This window comes from Herpailurus yagouaroundi, unplaced genomic scaffold (genome assembly GCF_014898765.1).
Source record: "Herpailurus yagouaroundi ecotype Mexico unplaced genomic scaffold, PumYag 100, whole genome shotgun sequence".
NCBI lineage: Eukaryota > Metazoa > Chordata > Mammalia > Carnivora > Felidae > Herpailurus > Herpailurus yagouaroundi.
In genome coordinates this window covers 40,934,965-40,947,324 of record NW_024412391.1, presented here as the reverse complement: position 1 = coordinate 40,947,324, position 12,360 = coordinate 40,934,965, and the positions used below count along the sequence as shown (strand labels likewise).

Genomic DNA, 12,360 nt, shown 5'->3' with positions numbered 1-12,360 from the left:
TCTTACCTGCATGGCCATTCTGCAGCTGAGTGTACGTGACGTTAGACGTCAACTCTCTAGTTCTTTTTAGGACATTTAACCTTGAAGAATAGACTGATAAGTTCTTGGTGCCAGTATTTTAGAAAGTCTGATATACTCTTGGTAATAAGGCAGCTAATAAACTTACTATTTTGTTCTCTACCCTCATTGTGTCTTCATTTCCTGACATTTGAGGAACAGCTTTTCATTCATTCAACAGAACCTAGTCTAGACACCAGACATGTAAATATAAGGCACGGTTATTCTTGAGGCATGGCAGGATACGGAAAGTGTTCTTTTTAGATATCAACTTTGCTGCAAGCCTTTTCTGTTTATTTTTCTAATAAAAGGATTAAAAAAATCTTTTAGCTGTTTCCTTGAATATAACAATACGGATATAAGTAGGATTTTAGTAGAAATTTCATAAGGGCTAAGCAAGAATAAATTAGTGACATGTTTTATGAATGGCATAGAGAGTACCCTCATGAAGAGAAATTTCAGTAGGTTCTGGGAAGCCAAAAATGTTTCTAAACTATTATCACATAGTCCCTTAATCAATTTTCCTATAAGTTTGGTATAAAAACATTGCCAGTGAGATGTAAAAAATTATTTTTCTATAAAGGCAGGTCCTCGCTTCTCTCTCACATTAAATAGAATTATCACAAGATAGAGGAGAGGAGGGGTGCCTGGGTGGCTCAGTGGTTAAGCATCCGACTCTTGATTTTGGCCCAAGTCATGATCTCACGGTCATGAGAGCGAGCCCCACATCAGGCTTCACACTGAGCTCGGAGCCTGCTTGGGATTCTCTCTCTCCCTCTCTTTCTCTGCCCCTCCTTTGCTCTCTCTCTCTCTCTCTCTCTCTCTCTCTCAAAATCAATAAACATTAAAAAGAGAGAGAGAGATTGAGAAGAGGGGCACCTGGGTGGCTCAGTTGGTTAAACATCTGACTTCAGCTTAGGTCATGATCTCACAGTTTGTGAGTTCTAGCCCTGCTTCTCTCTCTCTTCCTCTCTCTCTGCCTTTCGTGTGAGTCTCTCTCTACTCCTCTCTCTGCTCCTCAATCACTTCTGCCCTCTCTCTCTTTCAGAAAAAAAAAAAAAAAAAAAAGAAGAGGAATGCGAATGTTCTAGGATTTGGGCAGCCTTGGAGTCTAGGGTTTACTTACAACGGGATAGTCACAGTTGCTTAGCATTTAAATAGGCTTTTGAGGGACTTAGCTGGAACCCATGTCATTTATTTTTGTGGAACCTATTCATTCTGCGTTCCATATTCTTGCTTTGCCATGGACCTTTTATACAAATATTTTTGAAAAACTGGTCAGCTCTTATTTCCAACTCAAAATGGTAGACTAGTTTGCCTTCCACAAAATATCTTTGCTTTCTTTATTTCTGAGTAACTCTGAAGCCTGTTTCAGGAGCAGTTTAGGAGGGTTGTACTTTTTATTATAGGTATACAAAACATCTCTTTTTGTTTTATACTGTTTCTTTTGGATATACAGTTTTGAGGTAATTAAGCTTGTCTGTTTTACCTGGTCACTAAGACTCCTAGATCCTTTGGCTATGCTGAATTTTTTAAAGGACAGAATTGGATCTTGTGTTTTGGCACTATTTACTATTTGATGATTTAGAGGGAAGTTCCACAGAAAGAAGTAAGGCTTTTATGTGGTACCAAAAAATAACCATCTTATATAGTAGCTTTCTGTTTTTTATTTTATTTTTTAATTTTGAGAGAGAGAGAGAGCATGCATGCGCATGAGGGGAGGAGGGGCAGAGAGAGAGGGAGAGAGAGTCTTCCAGCAGGCTCTGCACTGATGTGGGGCTTGAACTTAGGAACCGTGAGATCATGACCTGAGCCAAAATCCAGAGTCAGATGCTTAACCGACTGAGCCCCCCAGGCGCCCGTATGGTAGCTTTCTGAATGCTTCATGTCATTCAGCTTTTTATAACAGACCTATGAAGTAAGCAGAGCAGATGGTCGATATGTGCTTTTTAGATGAAGAAACCAAGATCCAGAGCTCACTAAGGCGGTTCGAATTCAGAGCTGCAAACCAGATCCTTCTGGTTCTATCTTGTCTTCTGTCTTTTGTCACACTGCTTTTCGTGTCATGTTTTCTGGTATTTTGATAATGAAGTTTGGACAGTAATGTTTATAAACTAATGTATTTGGATGTTCTTCTTTTTAAACCATGTAGTTCTTCAGTTTCCCTGCTGTCGTAGCTCCATTCAAATGTTCGGTCCTGCCACTGAGCCAAAACCAGGAGTTCATGCCATTTGTCAAGGAATTATGTAAGCAAATCTAATCGGGTAATCTCCAGGAGAACACTGTCAAGTAGACTCAGTTTTAGGAAGTGTATCTTTTTTTCAGTAAAAATACATGTCGAATAAAGAACACATCTAAGTGATTTCAGCCTCTGCTCTTACTTCTAAGAGATGTATGCTTGTTCAGGACGTTTTCTCCTAGCATTTGAGTTAGGGTGGGACCCAAGTGTCAGATTTGAAATATCCTTGCTTCTCTTCTTGACCTCAGTGCTGCTCCCTCCATCAGGGGCTCCTAAGTGAGTGTTAACAACCCGAGGGGGTCTGCATCCACTGGACCCACAGTACTGAAAGGGCTCCTCCTGGTCCTCTGGCGGTCCACTTATTTCAGAGTTGGGAAATGGGAAGAGTTCACTGAGTTGCTTGGGGTCGTACAAGTAGAGGTGGTGGAGTCTGGACGGGGCCTCCTGGCCTTGGCTTTTGATTGGATACTTGTTGCCCTGCAGCTGTGTGAGATGCAGGTAGGACTGAGGGGTTGGGCTCCAGCAAGCCACCTAGGAAACTTGGGGGATTTTTCTTTCTTTTGCAACTGTTACTTATTGCTCTCTTGTCTCGGTTCCTTTTATAAGTTTCCTGAGCTTGTATGACGATATTTAGTTGATATTGGGACTTTCTCCATTTTTTACTTTTAATTTACTGTATTTTGGACAGCGGAAGCCCTGACCAGGAACGGCGTCTCTCACAAAGTAGACGACTCCTCTGGGTCTATTGGAAGACGTTATGCCAGGACTGATGAGATTGGTGTGGCTTTTGGCATCACCATCGACTTCGATACGGTGAACAAGACCCCTCACACGGCAACTCTGCGGGACCGAGACTCCATGCGGCAGATTAGAGCAGAGGTGGCTGGCCTTCTCTTTGGCTTTTTTTTTTTTTTTCTTTTTTAATTTTTTTTAATGTTTATTTATTTTGAGAGAGAAAGACACACAGAGTGTGAGTGGAGGAGGGGCAGAGAGGGAAGGAGACACAGAATCTGAAGCAGTCTCCAGGCTCTGAGCTGTCAGCCCAGAGCCCAATGCAGGTCTCAAACCCATGAACCGTGAGGTCGTGACTTGAGTTGAAGTCGGACACTTAACTGACTCCACCACCCAAGCGCCCAGGCATTTTAATCTTAGAAATGTGTACTGGTGCCTTCTGATTTGAGCTGGATTTTGTTGTATTTATGCTCCCCCCCTCTTTTTTTTCATTTGAATTTTAATCATAGGCTTATATCAGAGCACAGATTCACAAATCCCCTTGGTTTAATTATGAAAATACCGTTAACAGTTATCTAATATTTTATAACCATTTGGCTCACTCTGGGCTCATTCTCCAGCAGTTTGCTTTTATGTAGCTGTTTGTTTATTTGGGCAAGAGAAGTATGATCCCAAGTGGTTGCTTCCATAGTTTTATTGGCAGGCTTGGGCGGGGGGGGGGGGGGGGGATAGACATTTTATCTTTATATCTCTTTTTAAATGTATACATGTGCATGTCTAAACTTTTCCTGTTCATCTATTCAAAACAGCCAATAATGGTTCAGTAATTTTACTTAATGAGAAGGGATGATAGGGATAATAGGAAAAGTATGAAAGGGGAAGGAAAGAACAGCCACTTTGACAACTGCCTGACTCCTTTATTAATTTTTAGCAGAGGTTTTATTTAGAGTACGTATTGTGTGCTCAGCTTGCTACAGAGAGTTAATTAGGGAAAACAAAAGTAAAAGACTGCTTTTTTCCACAGGAGTTTATAGTCTAAGTTGTAAGTCCTGCATTTCTGGTTTGTCTTTTTACAAAACCAGTTCTGGCTACTCTGGACCTACATTCCCATCTGATAGTGATTCTCAGAATGGGGTCCCTGGACCAGCAGCCTTCGCATCGCCTGGGATTTTGTTAAATAAGCAAAATCTTCACCCTAGACCCACTGAAACAGAAGGGTGGGCTGGGAGGTTGGAGATGGATAGAGGGTGGGCACGACTGTTCCAACGGTCTGGATGATTCTGATGCATGTTCGGTGTAGGAACTTCTGCCGTGTGGTAGCCAGTGTTTGGTTATGGCTGAGGAACAGCTGACCCCCTTGGTTGGGGCCCTCCAGTTTGCCAGTCTCCGCTCATTCGTGTTCCTTGACGAGCTCCTCTTCTTAGGGTTAAATTTAACACCTGGAGTAGCTTCGGGTGACACAAATTTAGAATAATTAGGAAGGGCTCTGGGGGAGGATTGAGTTATCCAGGGGGAGCCGGTAGACATTCCGGGCTGGGAGGAAAAGCATGAACGCAGGCCCGGCAGAGAAGTCAGTATAGTTAAGGAGGCTTCCGTGAGAGTGACGAAAAGCATTCTGTGGGGACCAGTTTGTAGAGGGGCCTTGTCATTAGTTAGACACTGATTTGGCTCTCCTGAGTTCAGGGTGAATTTTCTTTCTGACAGTCTAATCAAGTCGGTTGATTCTTAGAATTCTCCTTCCTGTTACTGCAGGTCTCTGAACTGCCCAGCGTGGTCTGCGATCTGGCCAATGGCAGCATCACGTGGGCCGATGTGGAGGCCAGGTATCCTGTCTTTGAAGGGCAAGAGACTGGTAAAAAAGAAACAATCGAGGAATGACGACAGTTTTGGCGACTTCTGACCACTTGCCCTAATTGGAAAAAAAAAAAAAAAAAAAAAAAAGCTCTTCTCATGTCCACTTGACAAACAGCATCGCATTTGCTCCCGGGGACTGCATTTTATCCTCAGTGGCTGCCTGACCTTACCCCACAATTAAAGTCGAAGGAATTCTGAACAAACTTGTAATCCATTTGCTCATGTGTCTGCACTTTCAGTAGAGCTGTTTTTCCCACCGTTGGGTAGACATGCTCATGCTTAATGTTAAACACAGTTGATACGTGTTTTTCAATTAACGGCCATATTGGGGTAAAGTTACATACCATAAAACGCACCAGTTTTAAGTGTCCAATTCAGTGACGTTTATTTCGTGTATTTTAGAGTTGTGCAGCCATCGCTGCAATCCAGTTTTAGAACATCTCCATCACTCCAGAAAGAAGTTGCATGTGCACTTAGCATCACAGTTCATTCCCAGCCCCAAGCAACCACTTGTCTACTTTCTGTCTCTCTGGATTTGCTGTTCCTACTCTTTCTCTTTTTCTGAGAAAGCGATGCATTGCCCTAGAGAGGCAGCATTCCCTAAGCAGCTGGAACAACGACGAGGAGAAGCCGAGGTGGGGAGGGGCGGCAGGGGCGGTGGGGGGGGGGCACCTGCTGCTGTGGGGGTGCAGGGTGCCAACCATGATGCTCTGCGGACAGAAGATGACGCTCTGCTAGGTCTCCGGGAGGGAACACGTTGGCAGAAACCTGCTATTTTAAGGCGTGCTTGTACTTGGCTTCCCGTCGAACCCCTGATGCTGAAGGAGCCCCACCCGTCATGCCTGACTTGGCATTCTTCACCATCCCGGTGATGATTCCAGCTGGGTGGTTTGGGCTCAGCTTTTGAGGGACTTTACTCATGTTATGTTTTTGCATAGAACATTCAGAACACGTATATTTATTTGTCAGGAAGATATTCAAGGATGTGTGAATTTGAACAACTCTTCCCAGGGTTAGGACTTTGTCTAGTGTCTCAGCCTCCTCTCAGACAGTATAGGGCGGGGGCGGGGTGATCTCCAGAATGTTGCCTTGGCCTTGGGTGTGAAGAACAATTGAAGTAGTGGATCTCTCCCCCCCCCCCATCCCCCCCCACCCCGGGGATTCTCTCATTTTTCTCTCCTCTCCGATGATGCCTACCACAGCACTGTGCGTAGTAGGTATTCAGTGAATAGACTTTGGATGAGTCTTGAATTTTTAAGCAAACCTCTTGGTAAGAAAGCCTTTTACTGAAGCTTATTTCTCTCCTGCCTGCTGCTTTCATTAAGCATCAAGGAACTAGATTTTGAATAAACTGAGTATCATTTTCTAGGGATTTCTTTCACCTCATACGCTTATAGCTCTTGACTTGGTGCATATTCTTACGTTGGGACTGGGGGTTGTCTTTCCTTTTTCTCACGGACTTCTTTTACAGCGAGTACCTCCATAGTCAGTCGGTCATCACCACCTCAGACGTTGTTACGAGCTCATTAATAGTAAAGATACATGTAATCCATAGTGGGAGCTGCCTACTTTGGATCATAAAGGGATTAGAAGTAAAGCTCTTTTCACTTTTCATTGGCAGATACATCTGTCATGAGTTTAGCTGCTGGATACTAATTCTGGGAGCCCTCCCTTTCTCTGTACCCGCTCCCCCCCCCCCCCCCCCCCCAGGGCAGTGCATGATTTCTCCTGAGAGAACACACATGGTCCCTGAAGTGACTGATGACCTGAGTGGGGTCTGTGGGCCAGTGGCAGAGCTCGCTGGTTCTGTTTGTGCCATATATACTTGATTCTGAGCACAAGCAGAAGGGGCTCTTCACACATGAGAGTTTTGTGTGTGCACACGCACGTGACATACCCCTCTTCGGTTCCGGCTCAATGTGTATTTAAAGCCCGTTCTTTCCGGGTGGCTGTGCTGTGAGGCCTTTTCATTATATATTTATATGTATTAGATTGTGGGCTAGTTCGACAAAAGCTAGATCAATAGTACCGTCTCCCAGAGAAGTTACTCTTGCTCATCACTTTCTCCAAAAAACAGTGATGGAGAAGAAGGGTCAGATTTGGACTGTTTTTCACGGAATGTACATAAGAATGCAGTAGTTTCTTTGAAACAGGTTGGATTTGAGGGCATTCGAATACGATGAGTTAAGTCCGGAGAAGTGGCCTGTGCCCGACTTCTGCAGGAGCCCAGAGCCTTAATACGGCTTAACAGCTCATAATAGTAAACTACGGAATACAGATGGATGTTCCGGAAAAGGAATTCATTGCCACGTCATAAAAATACAGAAATGATCTTACTAATTGGGTGAGATGGTGCTAGAGATGTCAAATGGCTTTCTGTGACAACAGCTTGGAAAATTATCTTGTTCAATAAATCACTTGAAATAGATTCATTTGGGCCCTTTAATATGTTTCTCTGAACCAGTATAAACTTAGGGGAATGGTACCAACTGTCTTAGCCGATGGAATCTATTCATGAGAGAACTGGATGCCCTGGAAGTAAATCCAAATTCTCTCTGAATACAGTTGCACTTAACCTTCTGTCACCAGGAAAAATGATTACTCTGTATCTCTTGGTTGGGGCTACGATGGAGAGGTTTTGATAGCATTGCTCACATTAAAGAAACTTGCACCGGTATCTTTGCTGGTAGTCTGTTTAACGGCCGCTTGTAATTTGGCATTGGGCCAACACCATGAAGAAATTTAGTTGATTCAGTAAGTGAACGGATGAATAATTTTGCTGTGCCTCAAAATTCACCTTATTGCCTCTTCAATAATTCTTGCTTATTGGGCTGCTTCTGAGCAGTAATTGTGTTAAAAATCATGTGGATGGAATTAAGTTCTCTTCCGGAAATTGGGATACAATCTGGGAACTTCGACAAGAATTGCTGGAGAGAAGCAGCCTGTGGCCCTGCCCTCTTGTGTTTGTGACATGCTGTGCTCCCAGCTGGATGGTGTATCTTCCTAGCCATGGTAAAGGACATCTTTTTAAATCTGTTGCCCCAGTGAAAGGTGTTAACCCCGGCTGCACATTAGAATCACAGGAGCTTTAAAAAAAAAAATACCCATGTCTCTGTCCCCTTCAAACCAACTTAATGAGTTTCTCCAGGGTGGGGCCTACATACCAATATTATTTTGAAATCATCTTAGGGGAGCCACTGCTGTAACGTATGCTTCAGCTCAAGCCATAAAGAGCCTGAGAACTCCCGCCTCCAAACCTGGGAAGGTCTTCTGAATGAAGGGTCTCTTCTGACAATAGGGGTCAAGTCAACACCAAAGTTTCCAGAAAAGATGAATTCCATGGGTGTTGTTTTTTTCCACTCCACCGAGGCGTCTCTAAATGTGCTGTCACAAACCCCGAGCATCTTGTGTTGGGGGCTGAACTGCCCCTTTCTGTCGAATTTGCCTGCCTGCTCCGATTCTGTCCAGAGACTTCTGTGAACTTGTAGCAGGATTTCCAGAGGGAAAGGCACTTTTGTAGGGTACCTACCATGTGCCAGGCGGTGTTCAAAGAGGGTCCCTGTGTGTTCGGTCTCATCCATATAATACTTTAAGTATTATTAATGTCCTTTCGCATAAAAGGAAAAGAAAGCTAAACCTTTTCAGGCTCATTCAGCTAATTGAGGGCAGAACCAATTTTGAACCTAGTTCAACGTACGTGATCGTGTCACACTATGCTGCCACCTGGGTTTTGCTACTTTCTATCGTGACTACAGATGAAGATCACTTGAGAAAGAGTGTCTTGAAGTGTCTAAGAAAATCTCGCCTTTAAAGAAATGCTTCAGGATATTCAACCTCAATGAGGAAATCCACATGTTCTCCGACAGCAGCAGGAACACGGGGAGGCTCAAGAGGTAAATGCAGTCAAAATGGCTGATCTTGAGCCGAGAGCCAGCTCGATCAGGGTCTTAGAATCCTGGAGTTGGTTTTGTGGCTCACTGGATGGGCTTGCACGTCTGTGAGGGACAGGGCTTCTGGAGAAGCCTACGAACTTTCCTTCCTGTCCCAGCCACTCTCCTAACTGCACCGGAGCCGTAGTCAGTCACTTATTACAACGTTTAAATAGTTTATTGCTCTCAGAACATGCTTACTTGCATATAACCTTGCCCTAGAACTCAAGACCTTTCCTTCCAGTCCCACACTTTGGAGTTGGTGAAAGATGCTTCCAGCCAGGTTAAGTCTATTCTATCATCGTGACTTACCTTAAGAGAACTGTCTGTAGGTCTTGCCTGGAGGAAGGTGTTGCTTACCCTAGAGAAGAAGATGAGAGAAGGTGCGAGAAGACTATTCGTAGGCTTGCTGTGTGCTACAGAACCGCTATTTCCTGTGTCCGTGCACCTCACTTTCCGTCCGCAACCACTGACCGCTTAATGCCCTAGCTAGAGAATTTCTTCCCCATCTGTCCTTCCCTCCCTTCCTCTCCCTTCCCCCGACCCCCCCCCTCCTCTCCCCACTCCTCTCCTTCCCCTTTCTTCTCTCTCTGATCTGGCACTTGCTCGTCTTCCTGCTTTTACCTCTTGTTTGCTGTTCAACATTAGCCCGTTTGGGGATATTTGCCCAAAAGAACATACAGTTTTTACTTGGCATCAGGAACTTCTTTCAGAACACTCCTGTTTGCCTCGATACCTGGATTTACCCAAACCATTTAGGTACCATTTGGGAAACTGTTTAAGATTGTTTTGCTTGGGTCAGGGCTCATGTCAGAACTGAGTCAGTGGCCCAGGCAGTTAGCAAGGGCACAAACCTGTGCACAGCTGTGTGACGCACAGTGCTGTGATGGGTGCTGAGGGAAGTATTATAAAAGGAACCATGAAGTAGGGCCCTTGTTTGGAGAGCAGAGAGGTCAGTTGTCGCTTGAGTCACTTGGTCCTTTTGCTGCTGTCCTCGAGGGTTATTTCCTTTTCTGAAAGCCGGTTGAGCAGAATGAGTCAGTTTTTACTTAGCCTGCTCGTGAGACAGCCGAATGTGTGTCTCGCCCTCCCCCTCACTCCTTGAAGTTTGCCATCAGAGCTGGTTGAGGGGAAAGTTCCTGTCCTGGGCCCGAATTCTCACACCCACGTGGGAATCGGGCCCTCACCCTGCACATAGGTAGTGTTACCTTGGGCGGTTTGGATAATCTAAAGCTGACAAGCCTTCACCATTACAGATACTTCATGTCCTCGTTTAAAAAAAAGGAAGCAGCCCTCCGCCAGCAGAGCTTTAGGCAGAGATGAACCTGTGTTGGGCCCAGTGGGGTGGCTGGCTCTCGTGTTTGGTGAAGAAGGCCAATGAGAGCCATTTCTGGCTTGAGTTTTAAATCTAAGGCCCCTCCAAGCTGGCTAGAGAGGAGATCACAGAATGACAGCCAGGACTGGCTTGAGACGCATCCGTCCTGGTCATGTGCATTTGGATTTCACAGAGAAAGGGGTCTGTTTAAATTGGCAAATGTCCATCTACCCTGAGGGAGCCCAGACTCTGTAATGGGTGTGTTCGGAGCAGGGACAATGTAGTCAAGATGAGCGCTTTGGAACCCCTCAGAGGGGATTGTGCTTCCTTTTGGTATTTACCCGACCATCTATCACTGTGAACTCTCTTACCATGTGAACGCTGGACCCATTGCTCCTCTGAAAGGGCTTTCTTTTGAGAAGGTGAATTTATAAGGACCTTGCACCCAATGAGACAATTAGACAAGCAGGGCCGGGTAGGGGGCAAGCGTGCTGTGGGTTTTCAGTTTCCCTGAGTGATCCCATGGAGCCACAGGCTTGCAGGATGCGGGGGCGGTGGGGCTGTACTGGACACAGTGCATTCTAGTCCCGACCCTTCCAGAATCTAGCTGTGATGACCCTCTATGCCTCTGTTCCAAGCCACAGCCTGAGCCTGAACCTAACCGAAGCTTCATGAGCATGAGGCTGGGAAGAGAGAGCCCTTCCGACTTTGGGAGCCAAAGGTGTCTGCTTCCTCTTGTAATATTCTGGACTTGGTGCAGAAGTGGCCCATGTAGTGAAAGAGCAGACCTAGGCCGGCTGACTAGTGACTATGTCCCCGACATGGGCGCAGAAAGAAGTTCCCGCTCAAACCTCAGACCACGCATCCTCCCCTTGAGTAACTTATGTTTTCTAAGAAAGCAGGCTACTGATTGATGCATACTTCCGAAGTCTGAGGTGGGAGGAAGGGGAGTGTGAGAGGCGTGGAAAGTGTGAGTAGAAGAGGGAGGGCTTCTCTCAGGTAGGGGCCAGAGGCAGGAGCCCTGAACCCTGTCCAGGCTTAGAATGACCTGGGAGCATTTTAATAACTGACCCCTCCCCAAACCAATTGAATCAGAGTCTCTGGGGATGGTGTTTGGTGCTAGGTATTTATATAGCACAGCAAGGCTGACAGCCAATGGTTAATAGGTGACCAGTGAGAAACGTTCTGTATACAGAGGCCAAATATGTTAACCTCAGACACAGTGGTTCTTAAACTTCAGGTGCATTAGAATCTCCTGGAAGACTTGTTCAAACACGGATTGCTGAGCCCCACCCCCAGAGTTTCTGATTCAGTGGGTCTGTGACCACCAAGCCCAACGTTTGCATTTTTAACAAGTTCCAGGTGACGCTGATAATTGCTGATCTGGGACCACACTTTGGCAGCCAATCGGCTGAGGCCACGACCCTTCCCCAGCCAATCGGCTAAGGCCATGATCCCTATAAAACCTTTGTGCCTTTGAAACTCGCTCTCTCTCTTCGGTATCTCACCGCTGCTTTGGTGCAGGTAGGCGATTGAGCTCGAGCTAGCTCGAATAAAAGCTCTTTGCTTTTTGCATCGGACTCGGCTCCCTGGTAGTCTCTGGGGATCACGAATTCTGGGCATAACAGTCGAATTTTTCCAGACGGTATCTGCATTTGTTATGTCTTAAAACTCAATCACCAACAATGAACGCAAAAGCAGTTATGCTACCTAAAATAACTCAGGCTAATTAAAGCCTTTTTTTGGTCATCAAAACCCACTGTTCTACATCTGAGTGCAAGTTAATTGATAGATGAAACACAGCGAGATTGTGGGAAAGGAAAAAAACACTGACAAGCTTTAAAAAAAAAAAATCCTTATTAGCATTCTTTTAAAGATCGAGACCTGGGGCTTCTGGGTGGTTCAGTCAGTTAAGCGTCTGACTCTTGAGTTCAGCTTAGGTCACGATCTCACAGTTCGTGAGTTTGAGTCCTGCATCGGGCTCTGGGCTGATAGCACAGAGATTGCTTGGGATTCTCTGTCTCCCTCTCTCTCTCTCTGCACCTCTCCCTCTCATGCTCTCTCTCTCTTTAAAAACTAAATAAAAATATATAAAATCGAGACCAGACTTTCCATTTTCTGAAAAGAATTCCTAAGTAGGCTTGTGAACCTGACCTCTCGGTTAGTAACTGCTCCTCAATGCCAGTCCTGACTGCTTTCTCTTACATGCCTCTTCCAGGCCATCAACTCCATCC

The 12,360-nt window shown here is 45.3% G+C and overlaps 1 protein-coding gene across 1 annotated transcript in view; it reads left to right on the top strand.

Moving 5' to 3' along the window:
* Nucleotides 1-5,085, top strand: part of GARS1 (glycyl-tRNA synthetase 1) — a 44,002-nt gene extending 38,917 nt beyond the window's left edge. Inside the window, exons 15-17 of the mRNA XM_040472333.1 lie at nt 2,210-2,303; nt 2,985-3,175; nt 4,781-5,085. Of these exons, the coding sequence (XP_040328267.1) occupies nt 2,210-2,303; nt 2,985-3,175; nt 4,781-4,906 (411 nt within the window). The 3' untranslated portion in view covers nt 4,907-5,085. The remainder of the gene's footprint in view (nt 1-2,209; nt 2,304-2,984; nt 3,176-4,780) is intronic.
* The last annotated feature ends 7,275 nt before the right edge of the window (nt 5,086-12,360 follow it).